The sequence below is a fragment of the Ptychodera flava genome, chromosome 4 (assembly GCF_041260155.1).
Source record: "Ptychodera flava strain L36383 chromosome 4, AS_Pfla_20210202, whole genome shotgun sequence".
Lineage (NCBI taxonomy): Eukaryota > Metazoa > Hemichordata > Enteropneusta > Ptychoderidae > Ptychodera > Ptychodera flava.
Genome location: NC_091931.1, coordinates 3,223,268 through 3,245,000, shown reverse-complemented (window position 1 = coordinate 3,245,000; position 21,733 = coordinate 3,223,268). Strand labels below are relative to the sequence as shown.

The 21,733-nt window shown below is 37.6% G+C and overlaps 1 protein-coding gene across 1 annotated transcript in view; it reads left to right on the top strand.

The window, feature by feature from the left end:
• LOC139130693 (E-selectin-like) overlaps positions 1–21,733 on the top strand; it is a 160,805-nt gene that overhangs the window by 77,806 nt on the left and 61,266 nt on the right. Inside the window, exons 7-13 of the mRNA XM_070696443.1 lie at positions 16,340–16,589; positions 16,916–17,092; positions 17,597–17,779; positions 18,139–18,337; positions 19,052–19,247; positions 19,893–20,099; positions 21,143–21,246. Coding sequence (XP_070552544.1) covers positions 19,124–19,247; positions 19,893–20,099; positions 21,143–21,246 — 435 coding nt within the window. The 5' untranslated portion in view covers positions 16,340–16,589; positions 16,916–17,092; positions 17,597–17,779; positions 18,139–18,337; positions 19,052–19,123. The remainder of the gene's footprint in view (positions 1–16,339; positions 16,590–16,915; positions 17,093–17,596; positions 17,780–18,138; positions 18,338–19,051; positions 19,248–19,892; positions 20,100–21,142; positions 21,247–21,733) is intronic.

The window sequence follows — 21,733 nt, the reverse complement described above, 5'->3', positions numbered from 1 at the left end:
CCGATCCAAATGCCTTTCGCAAATTAAAAAGAACTACAACTAGGGATAATGAGTGTAACATTTTAGTTCAATTGGTGTATTTGTTCTGAAAAGAGAAGATTTTTTAAAGATTAAATTACAATTTCACAAAATCCAATATGGCAGCCAAACCACGTGACCGATCAAAATGTTTTTTGCAAACTTGAAAGAGATCACTGTTAGGATGACATGAGTAAAATTTCAGCTGAATCGGTGTTTTTGTTCTGGAGGAGAAGATTTTTGAGGATTAAATTACGATTTTTGCAAAATCCAATATGGCGGCCAAACCAAGTGACCGATCCAAACGCCTTTTGCAAACTTGAAAGAGATCACTTTTCAGATGATATATGTAAAATTTTTGTTCAATCGGTGAATTAGTTCTTGAGAAGAAGATTTTTAAAGATAAAATTGTGATTTCACAAAATCCAATATGGCGGCCAAACCACGTGACCGATCAAAATGATTTTTGCAAACTTGAAAGAGATCACTCTAATGATGACATGAGTAAAATTTGAGCTCAATCGGTGTTTTGGTTCTGGAGAAGAAGATTTTTAAAGATTAAATGAGTATTTTAGAATATCCAATATGGCGGCCAAGGTCACGTGACCGCATGCGATTTTATTTGCAAATTCTAAAGACCTTAGGTCATGCTTTCTATACAAAAAAAAATTCAAATCGACTAGACCCCTACGTCTTCTGGAGAAGCCATCTTTAGGTTTTTGGAAAATCCAATATGGCCGCCAGGTCACGTGACCAATCAAAATTTCAAGGGTCAGGTGCACGAGCACTAATTGGCTCCTATTAGCCCTGCAAGTTTGAGAAGTTTTCGTTCAGCCGTTCGAGAGATCTAGGTGAGCAAAGAAACGCAGAAGAAGAAGAAGAGGAAGTCAGTAGAACTTGAGCAATAACAATAGGGTCCCAGCCGGTCGGCTTGGGCCCCTAAAAATGCGACTTTCGCAAAATCCAAGATGGCCGAAAAACCACATGACCAATCCTAATGCATATATATATATCGGATATTTACCCGCGATTTGACAAAATCTAGTATCGCCTAGTATCGAAGTTAGAGTCAGTCCTTTGAAGTCGGGTTTGACCAGAACTGAAAGGTGGTGAAATGTCTGATATATATCGGATGTCTACCCGCGATTTGACAAAATGTAGTATCGTCTAGTATCGTGTAGTATCGAAACTAGAGTCAGTCCTTGGAAGTCGGGTTTAACCAGAACTGTAAGGTGGTGAAATCTTATATATATATATAATATATATATATATATATATATATATATATATATATATATATATATATATATATATATATATATATATATATATATATATATATATATATATATATATATATATGCGCACGATTCATCGATGACATTAGTCTTCTAAATGATGAGTTTTGTAGATCATACGAACAAATATATCCTGCAGAGCTCACGTTGAAGTGTGAGCATAATGGACAACATGCTACATTTCTCGAATTGGACATATCTATAGTAGATGGAATATTCGTCTATAAAATCTTCGACAAGCGCGATGATTTCAAGTTTTCTATAGTGCGAATGCCAGATCGCGAAAGTAACATCCCTTCGTATATTTTTTATGGCACTGTATTGTCAGAATATCTTCGCATTGCTCGCACAACACAGCCTGTACAACAGGATGTTCTCTCAAGGAGGACAACAACAGAAAATCATCAGACAGTTTCATAAAGCTATGTCAAGACATCCTCAACATTTTGAAAAATTCAAAACACACGAAAGACATTACATATAACATCAGACTCAGAATAACTTAAGGTGTGGTGGTACCTGATCAGTACTGCTTGGGGAGCCAAGGCAGTTGACTGTACTGGTATTGTTTCCAAATCCCCGAAACAGTCGCCTTGGTAAATAACTGATGAACACTTAGGAGATTTTGATGATGTTGTTTCTTTGCTGTATGTTGATTGTTATAAACTAATCGCGCTGATGTCATGTCTTCATCATTCATATGACACAATCATAGAGAACACATAATGATCTATTGCTTGCACTTGCATGGTGTTACTTTACATCATTGTTGTACCCATCCGAATATATGAATTTACACACACACACACACACACACACACATATATATATATATATATATTATACTACACACACACACACACACACACACACACACACACACACACACACACAACAAAATGTATACAATGTGCCCTCCCGGTTATCACCATAATCACTTTATGGCAACCTCTGAACTTGGGCACAGAGTGTACAGTATATATATAATATATATATATATTATATATATATATATATATATATATATATACAAACAGAATATTTACCCGTGATTTGACAGAATCTAGTATGGCTTGGTATCGAAGTTAGAGTCAGTCCTTGGAAGTTGATTGTGAAAACATGTAAGGTTGTGAAATCTCCGATACCCGCGATTTGACAAAATTTAGCATCGCCTAGTATCGAAGTTAGACTTAGTGTTTTGAAGTCGGGTTTGACCAGAACTGTTAGGTGGTGAAATTTCCGATATATATCGGATATTTACCCACGATTTGACAAAATGTAGTATCGTCTAATGTTGTGTAGTATCGAAGCTAGAGTCAGTCCTTGGAAGTCGGGTTTGGCAAAACCTGCAAGGTGGTGATATCTCCGATGTACATTGGATATTTACCCGCGATTTGACAGAATCTAGTATCGTCTAGTATCGATATTAGAGTCCCAAAATCGCCGAATAAATATCTGGTAAATATCGGCGATTTCACAGAACTCGCGTGCCGAGGCACAGGGCAAGTCATTCTTTATCGTGTACTTTCGATATTAGAGTTCCCAAATTGCCGATAAACATCCAGTAAATATCGACAACTTCACAGATCTGGCGTACAGAAGCACAGGGCAAGTCATTCTACTATTGTCTAGTATCGATATTAGAGTCCCCAAATCGCTGATAAATATCGGGTAAATTTCAGCGATCTCACAGGCCGGCACAAAGCAATTACAGTGAAATTCGATCAAGCTGCAGAACGTCATTAAACAAGGTGTTGTTTTAATCAATGTGTATCAGCGATTTTTACGACATTAACAGCTGGGCTTGATGTTGTCTTGTTTACACTTTTAATCAGCTACATGCTCTCAGTTACACAATACACCAGTCTTTGACTTTCAAGAGTACAATATAACATACATCACTGATCTAGCTATCTTCTGACTGACGGTTTTAAAATGCAGCCTTATAAACATTAGGGTGACTTAACTGATCAAAACGCCTTTCGCAAATTTGAAAGTGCTCGCACTAAGAAAGATATGAGTAAAATTTCAGTTAAATCTGTGTGTTGGTTTTTGAGAAGAAGATTTTTAAGGAATAAATTGCGATTTTTGCTATATCCAATATGGCGAACAAACCACTTAATCGACCCAAATGCCTTTCACAAAACTTGAAAGTGCTCACACCAAGGGTGATACAAGTAACATTTCAGTTCAATCGGTGGGTTGCTTCTGGAAAGAAGAGTTTTAATGATGAAATTGCGATTTTTCACAAAATCCGATATAGCGGCCAAAGCACATGACCGATCATAATGCCTTTCGCAAATTAAAAAGAACTGCCACTAAGGAAAATAAGTGTAACATTTTAGTTCAATTGGTGTATTTGTTCTGAAGGAGAAGATTTTTTAAAGATTAAATTACAATTTCACAAAATCCAATATGGCAGCCAAACCACGTGACCGGTCGAAATACAATTTTGCAAACTTGAAAGAGATCACTGTAAGGATGACTTGAGTAAAATTTCAGCTTAATCGCTGTTTTGGTTCGGGAGAATAAGATATTTAAAGATTAAATTGCGATTTACACAAATCAAATATGGCGGCCAAATTGCATGACTGATCAAAATGCCTTTCGCAATTTTAAAATGACTACCACTAGGGAAAATAAGTGTAAAATTTTAATTCAATTGGTGTATTTGTTCTTGAGAAAAAGATTTTTAAAGATTAAACTGCGATTTCACAATATCCAATACGGCGGCCAAACAATGTGACCGATTCAAATACATTTTGCAAACTTGAAAGAGATCACTGTAAGGATGACTTGAGTTAAATTTCAGCTTAATAGGTGTTTTGGTTCTGGAGTAGAAGATTTTTAAAGATTAAATCACGATTTTTGCAAAATCCAATATGGCGGCCAAACCATGTGTCTGATCGAAACGCCGTTCGCAAACTTGAAAGAGATCACACTTTAGATGATATATGTACAATTTTAGTTTAATCGGTGAATCAGTTTTGGAGAAGAAGATTTTTAAAGATTAAATTGTGATTTCACAAACCGCCTGACTGATCGAAATGGTTTTTGCAAACTTGAAAGAGATACTCAAAGGATGACATGAGTAAAATTTGAGCTTAATCCGTGTTTTGGTTCTGGAGAAGAAGATTTTTAAAGATTAAATGACTACTTAAGAAACTCCAAATATGGCGGCCAAGGTCACGTGACTGCATGCGATTTTATTTGCAAATTCTAAAGACCTTAGGTCATTCTTGCTATACAAAAAGTTTCAAATCGACTAGACCCCTAGGTCTTCTTGAGAAGCCATCTTAAGGTTTTTGGAAAATCCAATATGGCCGCCAGGTCACGTGACCGATAAAAATTTCAAGGATCAGGTGCACGAGTACTAGTTGACACTTATTAGCCCTGCAAGTTTGAGAAGTTTTTGTTCAGCCGTTTAAGAGATCTAGGTCGACAAAGAAGCGGCAGAAGAAGAAGAAGCAGAAGAGGAAGAGGAAAAGGTAGAACTCGAACAATAACAATAGGGTCCCAGCCGGTCGGCTTTGGCCCCTAAGAAGAAGAAGAAAGTTGAACTCCAGTAAAACCAATAGGGCCCAGCCGGTAGGCTTGGGCTCCTAATTAAAGCTGCAAGCAGCATTGGCGGGGCCCAAACGATTAACATGGTTTTTTAGTTCTTGCTCTGATGATATTGTGCGCTTGAAAAAGTCTTCAAGTTCTTGTATGGAAGATTTGAATATCATTTCAGAGGTTCATTGGTAATCGTATGTTTTATGCAAATTCAAAATCGCAGCCGAACCGTGACTGCTCCAATTGTCTTTCACAAACTTCAAAGAGATCACTCTTAGGATGACATGAGTAACATTTCAGCTCCATTGCTGTGTCAGTTCTGGGAAAGAAGTTTTTTTAAGATTAAATTGATATTTTTCGCAAAATCAGGGATGGCTGCCAAACTACACGACCAATCCAAATTCCTTTCGCAAACTTGAAAGAACTCACTTGAAAGATGATACATGTGAAATTTCAGTTCAATCGATGAATTGGTTCTCGAAAATGAAGAGTTTTAAAGATTTAATTGCAATTTTCACAAAGTCCAATATTGTGGCCAAATAACGTGACCGATCAAAATGTTGTTTGCAAACTTGAAAGAAATCACTATAGGGATGCCATGAGTAAAATTTCAGTTCAATCAATGAATTGGTTCTAGAGAAGATTTTTAAAGATTAAATTGCGATTTTCACAAAATGCAAGATGGCGGCTAAACCACGTGACTGATCCAAATTCCTTTCGCAAACTTGAAAGACCTCACTTGAAAGATGGTACATGTGAAATTTCAGTTCAATCCATGAATTGGTTTTAGAGAGGAAGATTTTTAAAGATTAAATTGCGATTTTCATAAAATCCACGATGGCGGCCGAACCAAGTGACCGATCCAAATTCCTTTTGCAAACTTGAAAGATCTCACTTGAAAGATGATACATGTGAAATTTCAGATCAATCGGTGTGTTGGTTCTAAAGAAGATTTTTAGAGATTAAATTGCGATTTTCACAAAATCCAGGATGGCGGCCAAACCACGTGACCGATCAAAATGTTGTTTACAAACTTAAAAGAGATTACTCTAGGGATGCCATGAGTAAAATTTCAGTTCAATCAGTGTTTTGGTTCAGGAGAAGAAGATTTTTAAAGATTAATTTAGTATTTTTTCGAAAATCTAATATGGCGGCCAAGGTCACGTGACCGCATGCGATTTTATTTGCAAATTCTTAAGACCTGAGGTACAGAAATGTTGTACAGAAATGGATGTCAATCGTTGATATCAAAGAGGAAAAAGCAGTAAATCAAAACTTTGATTGTGTGTTAAGACTTGCCAGCCATCCAATCGAATCTCCTGAGAAGTCATAGAGAGCTATTTTAGCCAAATCTGATGTGTGCAGTGTCTGAGAAGACCTTTTCTCGTAACATTAAAACCATAAAAGCACAGCTAATAATGACGAAAACTGTCTTTTTAAAACTGTTATTTTAGTCATAAAAAGCATCATTTTAGAGAAAACCTGAGACACAAAGGAAAATAGTTGCATCAATGAGAACGAAAGATATGTTGTAATTTTTCTGTCTCTAAAATAAGTCAATGTATCAAATATATATATTGTGAAATATGTGTGCATGTTACTGAATTCCCATAGAGACTACAGAAAAGTATCAGGAATTTGTCATGCTTTCCATATGAACTGTAGATTTTTCATAATGGTACACTTTCACTTAGCAAACATCAAGACATCTCTGACATATATCTCTTATTATTAAAGTGCGGCACCCGAAGGGCGCGGAGAAAAATATGAAACATCCTGATATCTCTGATATATATATATCTTGTATATTAAAGTCATGCACCGGATGGGCGTGCTGAAAAATGTCTGATATATTAAAGTAATGCCCTTGAAGAGCACACTGAAAAATATTGAACATACAGATATCTCTGATATATGTGTGCCTGATATGTTAAAGTCGGGCGTGCTGAAAAATATCTCTGATTATTAAAGTACGCGTCCGAAGGGCGCGCCGAAAAATGCAACTGAATGATGAAATTTGTGGCTGACACGATGCATTTTAGGCAATGATGAGCCTGTGTCAAAATTCAAAAAACACACTGACCCCCCTTTTGGGCATTTCAAAAACATGGTGACCCCCCTATCACCAAAGTCAAAATCAGGGTGACCCTCCCATGAATCCACCGCCCCCAGGCTGAAGAAACTGACCAGTCCCTAAAAGCCATAGCACACTACCACATACAAAGCTAAAATACAGACTTTTAGAAATTACTACAATCGCACAAAATTCATAACAAAATCAGAAAGACAACATGAAAACAATATCTCAAATACGACACTTTTGAACTACTTTTGGAAAGAAGCTATGTAAAACCGGTTTGTTGTACATTTAAAAGACCTGAAACGTTTACCCGAAGGAAGCAGTTTGAAAAATGATGTGCCGGATGAGTTATGTCATTGATGATTTTCTTTGATCTGCGTAGAAGGCGAACAGAATAAAGTGACTCGACTGACGATAGTTGACAACCAATAATTTTTGAAGCAGTCTTCACTATTCTTTCAAGGCTAGTTCTATCCTTCTGTGATGCATTACCGTACAAGACAGTAATAGAAAATGTAGAATACTCTCAGTATTTGCTTTGTAAAAACGAATAAGTACATCCTGACTTAACCCAAATTTCTTAAGCTGTCTTAAGAAAAATAGACGTTGTTGCGCTAACACCACCATCGCCATATGATGTTGTTTATACCTGTCTAACAATCAACGTTTCTTTAATACTCCCACAGAAACCTGACAGAACAGTTGTTTGATCACAGGGATTTGTAAATGGTCAGAAAAATTTCATAATCCCTTAACTTGGTATCAAGTGAACAATAATCATGACGTCAAAAAGTATTGTGTGGTCCTATATTTCGCCCGTGCCAGTGCTGGGTGACATTCCTACGCGTGCCCTGGTGCACCCTGAACTGTATAACTCGATGGAACCAAGATATCATGATGCAAAGTCAAGACCACGCATTTGAGAGGTCAAACCTGTAAGGCTGCGTTCATAAAAACGGTTAGGGGGGGCTGGGGGAATTCAGGGGGGATTCGAAAATTTTGGGGGTAGTAGAGGGGGGACTTGAAAATTTTGCTCTACCTGTAGGGGGGCTTGGAAATTGTTGGTTCCCTTTTGTGCTTTACATTTTCTAATTCTAAGTTTTTGTAGGTAATTCGATGAAAAGTGAATAACATTTTTATTTCATCAAAATGTTGTAATATTAGTAATAATTTAACAAAGTCTAGAACCATTTGTCACATTTCATGACTTTTATCTCGAAAAAATCTAAACGTGTGATTTGTCGTAAAAACAAACTTGAGCCTAGTAACAGGGCAGAAGCTGCAACTGTTAATGATTTCTGCAATATTTCTATGCAATATAACAACTACAGTTCTTGCTATCTCCCTACAGCATGCTCAAACACACATATTTAGTTTGTTGACAAAGCCTATATACATAAATATAAATATGTATTTGGTGATAATTTAATTGGAGTCCAGACTGACAGTCAGTTGTCAGTGATACAAATGCATGGTACACATACACAGGCTGTGATAGCAAGCCGAATACTAGACAATTCAACATGCTGTAGGGAGTAGAACAAGAATGCAGTTGTAAAACTGAGCAAAATATTGCCAAAATTATCAAAGAAAGGTAATACAGCTACTGCCTACGGGTAGTGTCACTAACACTATAAATGCTCTGCTACTGCAGTGTCACTGTCACTGCATACCTGAACAGTGACAGAGATAGCTCTGACTCTGATGTACATGGTAGTTGAAGAAGAGTTTGGGTCAAATGATGCTAATGACAGTGCAACATACATGTACACAAGATAAGGGCACAGAGCAACACATGGAATAACAGAAATTTTTGAATTCTGGCATATGAAAATAATCAAATATTAAAGAAAAAAGATGGGGTCACCATGCTTGATTTTCACATTCCTGTTATTATAAAATGATACAGAAGTAAAACTTTGAACAGTAAAAATTAAACACAATTGGAACTATTTTGTGATTATAAGATGAACAGTAAAAGTCACAGAATATGCTCTCTAAGAGAGGGTTTACTCAAAGCATTTAGTAATTATCAATTTTTCTAGTGAAAATATCAAAACTGTAATTATCGAACTAAATGTTAAAGTAGTATAAAAAAATTGTAGTATTTAAAGCCATCTGCTATTCAAAAATTGTAAATTTATCCTTTTTGACAATTTTTAAGGGATATTTCATCTCATTGATACACATTCTTGAAAATATCAAGATTAAAGGTCAAAACTTGATGATTGCTGTATTGTTTAGAGGACCTGGATGCATTTGAAGGTTTCGGGATCATATCTAATTGGTTCTTTACTATTTCAAACAATGTTTAGGCATCATATCTGAGTGGTTCCTTAAAATGATTAAGGGACACATCAGGGTGGTCCCTGAAAGTTTCAAGGACTCATGTGGGTGGTCCCTCAAAGTTTCAAGGTCACATTAGGATAGTCCTTGAAAGATTCAGGGACACCTCAGGTTGGTCCCTGAAAGTTTCAAGGACTCATCCGGGTGGTCCTTGAAAGTTTCAAGGTCACATCAGAGTGGTCTCTAAAAGATCCAGGGACATATCAGGGTGGTCCCTGAATGTTTCAAGGACTCGTCTTGGCAGTCTTTGAAAGTTTCACGGTCACATTAGGATAGTCCTCGAAAGATTCAGGACCACCTCAGAAATATACATCTGAAAGATTCAAGGACTCATAGACTTAGTCATGTTCACGCTACGATCACAGTTGCTGACATCATTGTCGAGATTGGGAACAGCACTGTCAGTGTCACTCCACAAAGGACCTTGGTAACAGACATCAAATTCATCGGCGATATCCAGTATTCCGTTGCTTTCCATGTAGTCCTGTCATTAAATAATTGGGGTAATGGACGTCCTACATTCAGAATCGGTAACCTTTCCCGACGAAGGAATTAGTGCAGTGGACAAAAGTCATTCGAACATCGCGTCGTTTACACAATCGACTTGAAACAATGCAGAGTCCCACAACAATGTGACCCGTGACCTTTATTGTGTTAATTAGCAAGGACCATATTATTTGATATACGATTCGGTGTCTCGCTTAACGAGAAAGGCATCATTGACTATATCTCCAAATTAATCATGAAGACTGTAACATACAACCACAGTATTTTAAACGGTGGGAAACTTAACAGCATAAAAGAGCAAGATGTACCTTACCCGGGACCTTACACAATCGTGCGATGCGCCCTAGGTGTCCCTGTAGATTAAAATGGAATATGCCATCATGCAAATTATATTGTTCACTGTTCAGACCAGCACGCAGCGTCGCATCAGCTCGCAACAGCATACTTCAACGAGCGAGTACATTGCCATTAATTGTCAAGACGCTCGTTTAAATCGACTGAAGGTTCAGCCACTGCCCAGTTCATCACATTTATGCCAGGGAAAACATGCCTTGTAGATCTCGTCGCGTGATTAATATGCAAAGACGTGTTTCGGCGCCGGCCGACCAGTCACACATCAGAGCCATGAGGACGCCGGGTTAAGCCATTACATAATCTTAACTTCGAGGTGCTGAATATTGACGCTTATGTGCAGGAAGTTGGACCAAATCTTTCCAGTGATTCCTCTGCCTGTCAGCTTTACCAAGTAATGCTTGTGAATGCACAAGCTGATGAGCGAAGGTCACATCAGGATAGTCCTTGAAAGATTCAGGGTCTCATCTGGGTGGTCCCTGAAAGTTTCAAGGACTCATCCGGGTGGTCCCTGAAAGTTTCAAGGTCACACCTGGGTGGTCCCTGAAAGTTTCAAGGTCACACCAGGATAGTCCTTGAAAGATTCAGGGTCACATCTGGGTGGTCCCTGAAAGTTTCAAGGACTCATCTTGGTGGTCCCTGAAAGTTTCAAGGTCACACCAGGATAGTCCTTGAAAGATTTAGGGTCACATCTGGGTGGTCCCTAAAAGTTTCAAGGACTCATCTGGGTGGTCCCTGAAAGTTTCAAGGTCAAGTCAGTGTGGTCTCTAAAAGATTTAGGGTCTCCTCGGAGTGGTCCCTGAAAGCTGCAAAGACATCTCTGCACAGTCCCTAAAAATTCCAGACAAAAACTGTTGGTTCCTGCCGTTAATATTTTAAGGTTTCAACAGACAGATGATATTGATTACATTTCTTTGCATCTACCAAAAATAGTTCATTTTTAATAGAAGGGCTGAAATAATTCAGTGATTTTGTAAAATTTTCCAGCATTAATTAGCACACTCACAAGAAAAGGGTAGTTTAATCAAATTTACCAGGTCTTATTTCCTTGTATATGAAATAAATAAATGTACAAGACATTTTCTTAACATCTACCAAATCATTTGAAAGAGAGATCACCAAAAAAACATACGCTACAGCAGAACTGATAGAGGGTAGAGGTAGGAGGCTATTTTCCCATCGAAAATTTAAAATGTGATAGCATCGTTTGGTGAGAAACATTTCGATTGGTCACGTGACCTGGCGGCCATATTGGATTTTCAACAAAATAGTTCCAATTGTGTTACTAAAAGAAAAAATATGTGACCAAATGGAATGATTTATCTTTTAACCGAATTTGCAATTATTATACCCAAAATTTCAGAGATTAAAACATTTTTTTTTATGGAATATTTTAACCTTCTAGTATTGTCAATTTTGAGTAGCATCTAATTCAAATATGTCTTGTAGTTTTGAAACAAATTTTTGGTAGGTCACTGTGCAATATGGCAATTAGCCAGAATTCACAATTTGCCTACTCTCTCATGATTGTCATTTTGTGTGCTTTTCAGCAGGAGCAATTGACCTGGCCAGAGTTGGATTAACTCCAGTTGGCTTTTAGACCAATAAATCTAAAAAATTCACTGATGCATTCAAAGAACTTGCCTTTGGAATATGACTATACAAAGTGCTAATACAGATAGTGTTGAACACCTGTGAGTGGAATGGCGCAATACATGTTTATTTTTTCTGCGCTAACATCCTTTACAAATATGCGGGCCTGTAATAGTTGGGGGACTTGAAAAATTTTGACCATATAGAGGGGGGGGGGGGCATTTGAAAATTTTAGTGTACTTAGGGGGATCTGAAAAAAATAAGATTTTAATCGAGATTCCTCCAGCCCCCCCCCCATCGTTATTTGTGAATGCAGCTTAAACAATGTATACTGTCTTGACTGTGTTCCGTGACGTCATTGTTCTTTGCAACTGACGCATCTGCACATTTGTAAAACTGTTGTGAAAATATTATCATAAAAACCGTTTTTATCTTAACACGAGCAGCGGACTGCCCCGATATTTCTCTAGATAATGGTGTAATATCGTCCCTTCCCCATAACCTCGACCATAAATTACAGACTTGGTCATTGAAAATCACTTTGGTTGAGTGTACATGTCTCAAAACGCTAAACCCCTAGAATTGTTGTAATGAACTAATGTCATCTTTATATGTGAGTTTTAAGGTACCCATTGTGTGACTTTAGGTGTAGCTGAAGTATGACACTTATGTTATCTTAAATTTATTAATTAATTTATTTATTTATCTATTTCGAGAACAAGCTCATACATCAAAAAACATACAGAAAAAATGGGGACTGATAAACTATAAAAAACTATGAAAAAATTAAATCATGATGGAAATTAAAACATTCAGACAGAGAAAACTTTTAAAAAAGTCGGAAGACAGTCTTTTCCAGAACAGGCTACCACACTAATATATGTATTGATAGCAGCACTAATAAGAGAATTTTCACTATTCATCAGCCTCATATAAAATTTCGAGCGTAAAGTGCGCTGTTTACTTTCGAAAGTCAAAATGTTGCTCTGAACAAAAGTGTTCGAGATACTTAATCTTCTGTCAATACCAAACAAGATTCTAAAACCGTTGTTATAAGCAACGCGAACATTATTGATACACTGATTTGTGAACTTACTCCAAAGATGTGAGCAGTACATAGAAGTACAATATGTTATAAAAAGTCTCGTTTTGACAGAGTACGAACAGTTCCAAATCTCACGGATCAACATGTTATCTCTGGCATAAAACAACCTCATTTGACGCCTAATATCATCATTATCATCGCCATTGCAGTTGAAAATGACACCAAGATAAGAATGCTTATCTATAAAAAAGAAAGCTCTTTGTCATACAAGTACACATGCGGAATCTTACAAATATTAAGCATATTAGGCAAAATGGCAAGAACTTTAGATTTCAAAGCATGAAAGACAATATCATGGTTATTAGCATATTGAGTACAAATATTCAAAAGGTTGTTGATACCCTTTATACTAGGACAAATCAGTACTATATCAATTTTGCAATGAAATTTCTAATGGCAGTTGGAGTGACAATCATATTCTCATCGAATGAAACACTCGAAATAGTATCTTTCACAAAACACTTATTACTGTTGTTGGTGACAGAGGAAAGCAGACTTGCAAAATGGTCACGCCATAAATTAGCAATGTGTTGCCCATTACAGCCATCAATGGTTGATGATAGAGGCGACTTCTTTTTACTATTAACACGCTTCCAAAACTCCTTGTTATTACTGTTACAGAGGCTGTCCGCTAAGGCGTTAGCTCTCATTTGAGACTCACTCTTTTTACAGATCTGAAAAACATACTTAAACTTAGCACGTGATGTCCTCATGAGATCAAAATCAGACCTTGTCTGGGACTGCTAGAGTCCCGCCACAACAGGAAAGCATCACGAGCAATGGCATGATATTCTTTAACATGTTGATTCCAACCTGGAATTGATTTAGCCCCATTATTACACTCAATATTAGAAGGAATGCTTTGCAAACCAGCATCCTTTAAAGCTTCAACAATATCATCATACAGTTTTGAAATTGATTGCAAATGAGAAGAGTTATTACAGTTTGAATTTCTACAAAAGAAAGCTTCTTTACCAATGTTAATTTCTCTAAGGTTATTACATGAACTGTTGAGATAACTATGCAATGATATATGATTCACCTTGGACCAGTTAATGTGAGAACAACTAGAGTTAACGACGGGAGTTGAGTCATACTTTTGAAGATCATCACGACGGGAGTTGAGTCATACTTTTGAAGATCATCAAGGTTACAGATGACACGAAGAGGGAAGTGATCGGATCCAATATACTCGTGTAAAATACTAATATCTGTAATACAGTTATGTGCAGGAGATGTGGATATACAGTGATCAAGCCACGAAGTTGAATGGTGTGCTTCACTATAATATGTAAAAATACGTTGTTTGTCAGTACCAAGTAGATTGACATCACAAGATGTAGACAGTTCGTTACCAAAGTCAGAATTGCTAGTGATATCGGTATTCCAGTCACCAATAACCATAACACTATTAGTCGGTGCTTCCTCGATGCAATAACGGATTTTCTGTAAATATTCTAGAAATTCATGATAATTGTCTCTGTTTTGTGTTGGCATATAAACATTTAGAATAAGTAAAATACCTCCACTGTGTCTGATCTCAATACCAATTAAACGACTGTCATTGTAACGTTTTACATTTACAGTACCAAGAGATTTCCTCCACATTACCGCAACACCACCAAACGGGCGACCAAGGCGAATACCGACCTCATCGTCCATAGCTGATTCACCTACGGCGTAGAAATCTTCATTGATACGGGACAGTAAACTGAGCTCAGGCTTTGAGAGCCAGTGTTCCTGTAGGAAACATATGTCACAAGAACCACATATGTCCTTTATGGTTTCAATCGACGATTTAATTCCACGACAGTTGTACGATGTTATAGTAAGATTCATAAAGATTACTGCTAGTTTCTTGCAGGATAGAACTTCCTCACCAAAGTGCCAGTAGGCCAAACACTGGGATTGAGGATGCGTTTACAGATTTCCGAGGTCGAAATTAGCTTGAAAGATGAATACGAATCATATTTGGTCTGCAATGTCATTATTTTTACTTCACAAAGGCCAAGGTTTTCTAAATGTACTGATATGTCATCTGCTTTATTACCTGGAGAAAGACGGCTAATTAACAATGCACTGGGCTGGGTAGTATTCACAGCTTTAAGTGACGTCAATTCTGCATTGTTCCCAGTGATGACCGATTTAGGTTTGGGGGCAGATCGTTTCGATGGTCGATGCCGACGATTAACAGTGACGAAGCCATGGTTGCTTGAGGATGAAGGCAGGCGGGTGGGCGCATCATACGTTACACCTTGGCAAATGCTGACTACTCGATCTGGTACCGAACGATCGACGGCTGGATGCCAGAAGTTGCTACTACGCTATACGAACGCGAAACTATTCTTTGACAGCTGTAATGTCATTATCAGCTTCGTCAGCAGAGGTCGAATCATCAGTATTTCTCAAGTTTGATTGGTCACACTGTATATCAGGTTGCTCATTTATCCATTGACCATCTGTGCACACGTCTGCTTTGGTATGCAATTTATTGTTCAACACTTGTTGCGTGAACGATTTCTTCATGACATTCAACTCCCGTCTCAGGGATGCAAATTCTTCTCTTAAACTTTCACGTTAATCGAAGGTACCATTGCCCTTCAACTGAAAACCTCCCGTTGCAGTCCTTTGATTTCTTTTATCAGAATGGACACATCAATGAGGGAAACATCAACAGGTGGCAATCGTGTCAGATCTTGTGCGACAAAACATGGCACATTACTCTGATCAAGTTCATGCAATAAATTTACCGTATCGTGAAGGTTATTATCACGTTGGTGTTGGCCCTGGCGTCGTATAAAGTGAATTTTATCAATATTGAATGAATCAAAGAAGCTTTTTCGATAATTATCAACGCCAAAGTGTAACACTCTTAACCATATGTATGGTAAACTCAATTAAACGCAAGTATTTGAACTGAATTTGCGATGTAAACAATAAAAAGATCAGGTGATCAACGAAGTAGAATTTATGCTCGTTAAATGGAATTGGTTTTCCATCCATGATTCTTAATTGACAGTAGACATGGTTACTTATGCATTATTAGGCTTCTCTTGCAAATCATTTCTCATCGATGGTGTTCCTGCACGTTGTGTGTAATTTGTTCCATTTATTGTTCTGTGGCTTTTCTTATTAAGTTGTTTATTTACAGTGTATTTTCTTTCTGTAAAGAAGACACATATTGAGCCCTTTGATTCATAACATACAACGACGTCATTTTATTTGGTGCAAGAGCACTGTCAGTTTTTTCCTGACCTATATCAAGGCGGTCGAGAAATTGTACAAAATCTTGCTGATATTTTAGTACAGCGATGTCTAAAACTATACTTACCTATAACCTCAGGAAAATTGTTAAACTTAATTTCCAAACTTTTTGCAAACAACGATCCTCACATCCGTCAATTCAGGTACGCAACATCATCCACAATTTGAAATATTCGGTATTTTTCTCCGATATCCCTACTTTATTAACCTATGCCTTTTCAGATGCGGAAAAACCAAAGTTTTCGTCGTGTCCCAGTCAAGTAGTTGTGTCGGCAGGTGAGAAAAAGACAGATGCCGTGGCAACGTGGCAGATTCCAAGGTTACTGACAATTCGGGAGAATCCATTTCTCTGGTTTAGAGAAAGGTGATCCTCCCACGTCAAGATTTAACAACGGTTATACCCTAGTCAGGTACTCTGCGACTGACAGCGCCGGTAACATCGCCCAATGCACCTTTACTGTCTTCGTGCAAGGTAAGTAAATGTCAAAACATGAGAGAACTTGATAGAAGAAAATATCCTATCCGTACAGCAAGAAGACAATTGTTATGTATTGTCTTCCCTTCTTGTCAATTTTTCGTTTCTTTCTTTTTCACTGAAAGTTGATCCAGAAACACGTTTTGCTGAGTACATTTCACCTTGTTCATGTCATATCCAACGGATGACAACACGTTGTAAATGTTACGTTTCAATTTTCATTGTTTCAGTGGTTGTTTTAGACATTGATGGCCATTCGTGCCGGGACAGTTACAAGTAGCGTACTCTTAATGACCTTTAGAGTAATTCAACTTTTGTTTCAGTCACAACCTGTGCCATCTTTTCAACGATACCACACTTAAACATCACGTGTGACGCAGGTTACACATTTGGCTCGCAGTGTACATTTCGGTGTAACGATGGATATAACTTGATCGGAAGTCTGCAAACCAAATGCAACTCACAGGGCCAGTGGACCGCGATGCCACCAGAATGTCAAGGTAAAGTTTGAGCTAAAGTTGAATAAATATTTCGAGAAGAGCCTTTTCATTAAATGCCTTCAATTATCGATGTACGGAAGTCAGGATTCAGATAATTTAGTCATGTGAATCCTTCAGTCCGGGCTCGAACAACTGTAACAATTAAATTTTGTGGATGATCTGCAGATATGCATTGTAACACAGTCAGTAGTGTGACTGTCGACACGAGGGAAGAGAATTTACACGTAATATCTGTGGGAAAAACGAGAAGTCTTAACGAGACAGTTTGTTGCCTTCAATTTCTATACATATGGTCTATCGAAGATCGCTGAAATGATGGGCAAGTCTAAATGTCATTACGTCTTTAAGATATCAGAATATTGTTATGGAGTAATGGTGATCGTACTTATTTGGAACATCTGATATCATCGTTTCTCAGATTATTGTTTAGAAATAATAAACTCAAAGTCATATGTTTTGGAAATATTGACGTTAATTTTGACCCTTTACATATTTTATCAACAGCCGTCCAATGTCCAGCGTTGACACCACCAATCAATGGACAATTTCTGGATGCAGTCGAGTGTGATATATATTTCCCGTTAACATGCTACTTTGAATGTAACACTGGGTATGATTTGGTTGGCAATAGTGCAGTGTCTTGTACAGCAAACAAAACCTGGAGCGATGAAACTCCACAATGCAAAAGTAAGATGCTTAAATTTACTCATATCATCGCTAAACTTCTACGGTCATTTTTGATAAACTAAACTTTTGAAGACGTGTATTTTTTTACTTGTTCATCGTCAAACGATGGCGCCAAACGGTTTTAAGACTAATTTTCTATCAGAATATGGACCAATGTGAAAATACTGATATTTTTACTGAATGAAAGGTGTATAGTGACGTGCTAGTAGGTTTTCGAATCCCAGAAAGTCTAATGATTCCAATATTTCACACAGGTGTTGTGGACCACAGGTATTGTTGTATCCACACTAAGTGGACATTAAAGAACTTGCAATGAAGATCATTTTATGTTAGGGTTTACAAACTTTCCGCTTTTTCAGTTAAAACGTGTCCAAGACCAGCGACTACAACAGGTATGATCATCTCCAACAACACAAACTGTCAGATTAACAGTGAGAGTCTGCACTATAATAGTACGTGTCATTATAGCTGTAGTCAAGGTTACTACTTGGAAGGGCCATCATCTGTGTCTTGCGGACCTCAAGGTGAATGGATGCCCTCTCTGCCCAATCTGCAAAGGTATGTTTTCTATGCCTTTCATTTCACAAATCTCGGTTGTGAAAATCAGTGGTCACCTGGCTAAGTTTAGTATTAAAAGAGCGATTTTCATCCTAAAATGTATCGATATTTAAAATTCAACGTAGCCAACATTCTGCATATTAATTGAATGGGATCTTCAACAAGACGATTGAAACTTCACTTGCCCCATGGACTAAAAAACGATTCAACATAAGTAGCAGGTCAGCGAAGCCTAAGTATTAAAAAGATTTGAGAGTCCGAATATCTGTCAGGTTCATCCTACCTTACATCGATCAAATCGGTGCGTATGTTGCACGTTTGTAAAAATTAATGTGTGGAAATGTTCAGAGGGAAACTTTTTCCGGGTGAGAGTAGCACCAGACGTAGACTTAGTTCAAGTCGGTGACTTTCTAAAAATAAAATCATTGTATTAGTTTCTCTGTTTCATACAAACCTATTTGGAATTTGCAGACCAGGTTTTCCTAGCGATTGAACGGGTTACCTTTGAGTCTTCGCAGTAGTGAGTTAGTTTCTCCCCTGTATAGCGTTCACCCAACTAATCGAGTTCATCCCAATCGAGCGTTTCACATGAAAGCAGAACACAAATCATCGCGTTCACCCCACTCAAACATTCACAAATCACAGACTTGAACCAAGTCTACACCAGACGCAACGAATGATTTCCCGATCAACTCAATCGTTATATACCAACAGATGTAACTTGTGAAAGTGACAAATTACCAGACCCCATCAACGGTGTCAAAAGTTGTTCTGGTAGCAAACTCTATGGCGACACATGTTCACTTTCTTGTAACTATGGCTACCTACCGAGTACACCTGTGGTTAGAACTTGCACAGATAAAGGCGGAGGCATTGGCGTTTGGAACAACGGAACTGTTGACCTGCGACAGTAAGATATCATCGCTTGTTCCTTCACTGAATGTTTTATGAGTTCTAACTTTTCCCCTGTAACGGACTTACAAACGATGCAAATCACGCCTGATAAAACAGGAAATGGTACATATGCAAATCTGATGAGAATATCAAAGCAGTATACACATATTGACTGGCCATGAGGGCAACAGCATACGTCTGTACCCCGAGGGACTGTGAGGCAACAGTTCCAACAAATGATGCCTGATGACGTCGTTTACGTGGATCAGCACAAAAAGAATGCATCCCACGTGACTATCAACTGGCGAATTAGAATACAGACTGCGGATGAGGTGTTTTACAGTATTTTCTGTACACTACAATCCGTCATATCATTCTTGAACAGCAGGGTGATGGGCTTGAACGGGGGAAACTCATGTCAACACCGAAATGCATGTGTGAAAGATTGTAAAAATGTACGGATTCATATATACACGAATTGCATTAGTATTATATAAAAAGAGAGAACGCCATACTGATGTGTATAATGCACTCACATTCTTCACATTTTTAAAACTGTTATTTAGTATGGTGTGAAGAGCAGTACTAAAATAATATCATTAAAAAAGATAATAGAACTAGTTATTAATCTTGGATTATCCGTTTGTTCCTTAAAATGCAGTAGTGAAATGTGACCCTCTTCCGACACCTCTACATGGCCAAGTCACAACGTGTACCTATGAAGGGCAGGACGTGGATATCGATGAACGACAAAAATACGAGAGTGTATGTGTAGCAGAATGTAACCTAGGTTACACAGGAAATGGTACATTCAGTCGGACATGCCTTGCAAATGGACAATGGAGCAATTCTCCATTGCAGTGTCAAGGTATGATAGCTTGATCTCTCGACGTGCCAAGTTGGTTATTGTACTTTAATATTCCAAGATAATTCACAGAAATGCGGTGCAATGTTCTGATGGCAACAGTTGGGAACGTTTCAGATTTTTCTTCTCTTGAAGACCCCACAGTACAATAAATTACCCACAATTCTCTTTGATTTGTATCCTTGAAGGTTAATACTTTTCTTATAACTTTTTCAGTTCTATATGCAAGCAATAATGTGCAGCATCAGAATAATTGATAAATAATATCTAGTAAAAGTACGTTTAGAAATTTCAGTGAAAGTTTCCAAATAACCATTAAACAACCATGGAACTACAAATGCCATACTTTTTAGGTAGCAAGTTATGACGAACTGAAGGGGTCATTCTCTGAGAAAACTTAGATTGCAAATTTCCTTTGTCATTTCCATTGGAAAAAAATCGATATCCATTTGTTTCAAAAAACAGGTGCAACTAGTCGCCTAATTTCGATTACATTATTCTGTATGGCTGAAGACACAATCAGTGGAAAATTTTTACAAAAATGCTATCTCCTCTCTCATTCTTGCTTAATTTTCCAAATCATTTAAAATGAGAATTGAGAAGAATGGTGTCCTTAAAAGTACGATTTCAGAATTTTTACAGCTAGTCTATAAATTTGTCTACATGGGAGACCTGGTAGACTTCTCTGAGGAATATATCTGAGGATACAAATCGCAATGAATTATGGGAAAACTACAGTACTGTGCGACCCCTGGTGAAAACAATCTTTATAACGAGGAATGTACATCGGATTCGCTATTGTTAAATTATATTTATCAAACTTGGCACTCACACATACTAAGACGTACTCTCTGCTTTCATCTATAATGCTCAAACAAAAGTATGATGTTTGATATAAATTACAGTGCTAGTCTCTTTCGTCACCGTCGATATTGAACTCTTTTCAGGTGTTTTGTCTTTCCTCATGTACTCTAAAGTTTGGAACCTTACATGTCTTCAACGCAGTGTCATTCGCTATTACTGATTTTACATTTCATTACTTTCAGACCTAACACCACCAGAACTATCATGTCCCGGCGACAGGTCATACATCGCTGGTTATGGTCAAATAAAAGTCACACAGCCATGGAATGACTGGGAACCTGTACTAGTGAGTTGAAATCATTTCATCGATAGTTATTCAAGATGGAAAGGAAAACAAAATATACCCTTCTGTCTGTTCTGAGTAAATGTCAACTTATATCTAAAAAGAATGGTATATATACATTATAACTTGGCATTATGTCGGTCGGATGATTACTTTAAGAGGGAAGGAGCCTAAAATGTAAAACTACGGTGCTTCTAAAAGCATATTTGGCGGGAAGTAATCACCGAGCAAAGCGAGGTGATTATTTCACACAAATATGATAATTTTCACCCCAGAGGTCTTATAAGTTATATCCGCAGCCACTTTTGTGGAGGGACCGTGCCGCAGCCAAATACCCGAGCAAACCGTTTATAACCTCATTATAATATGCTTACATTAAAGCCCCAATAGCTGCAAATGTTTAATGAACCGATCTCAAAATATCCTTAGTTTTCCAAGAGTTTTCTTTGAATAAGGCCCATTAGAGATTGAAAAAGTGTATAACGCTGCT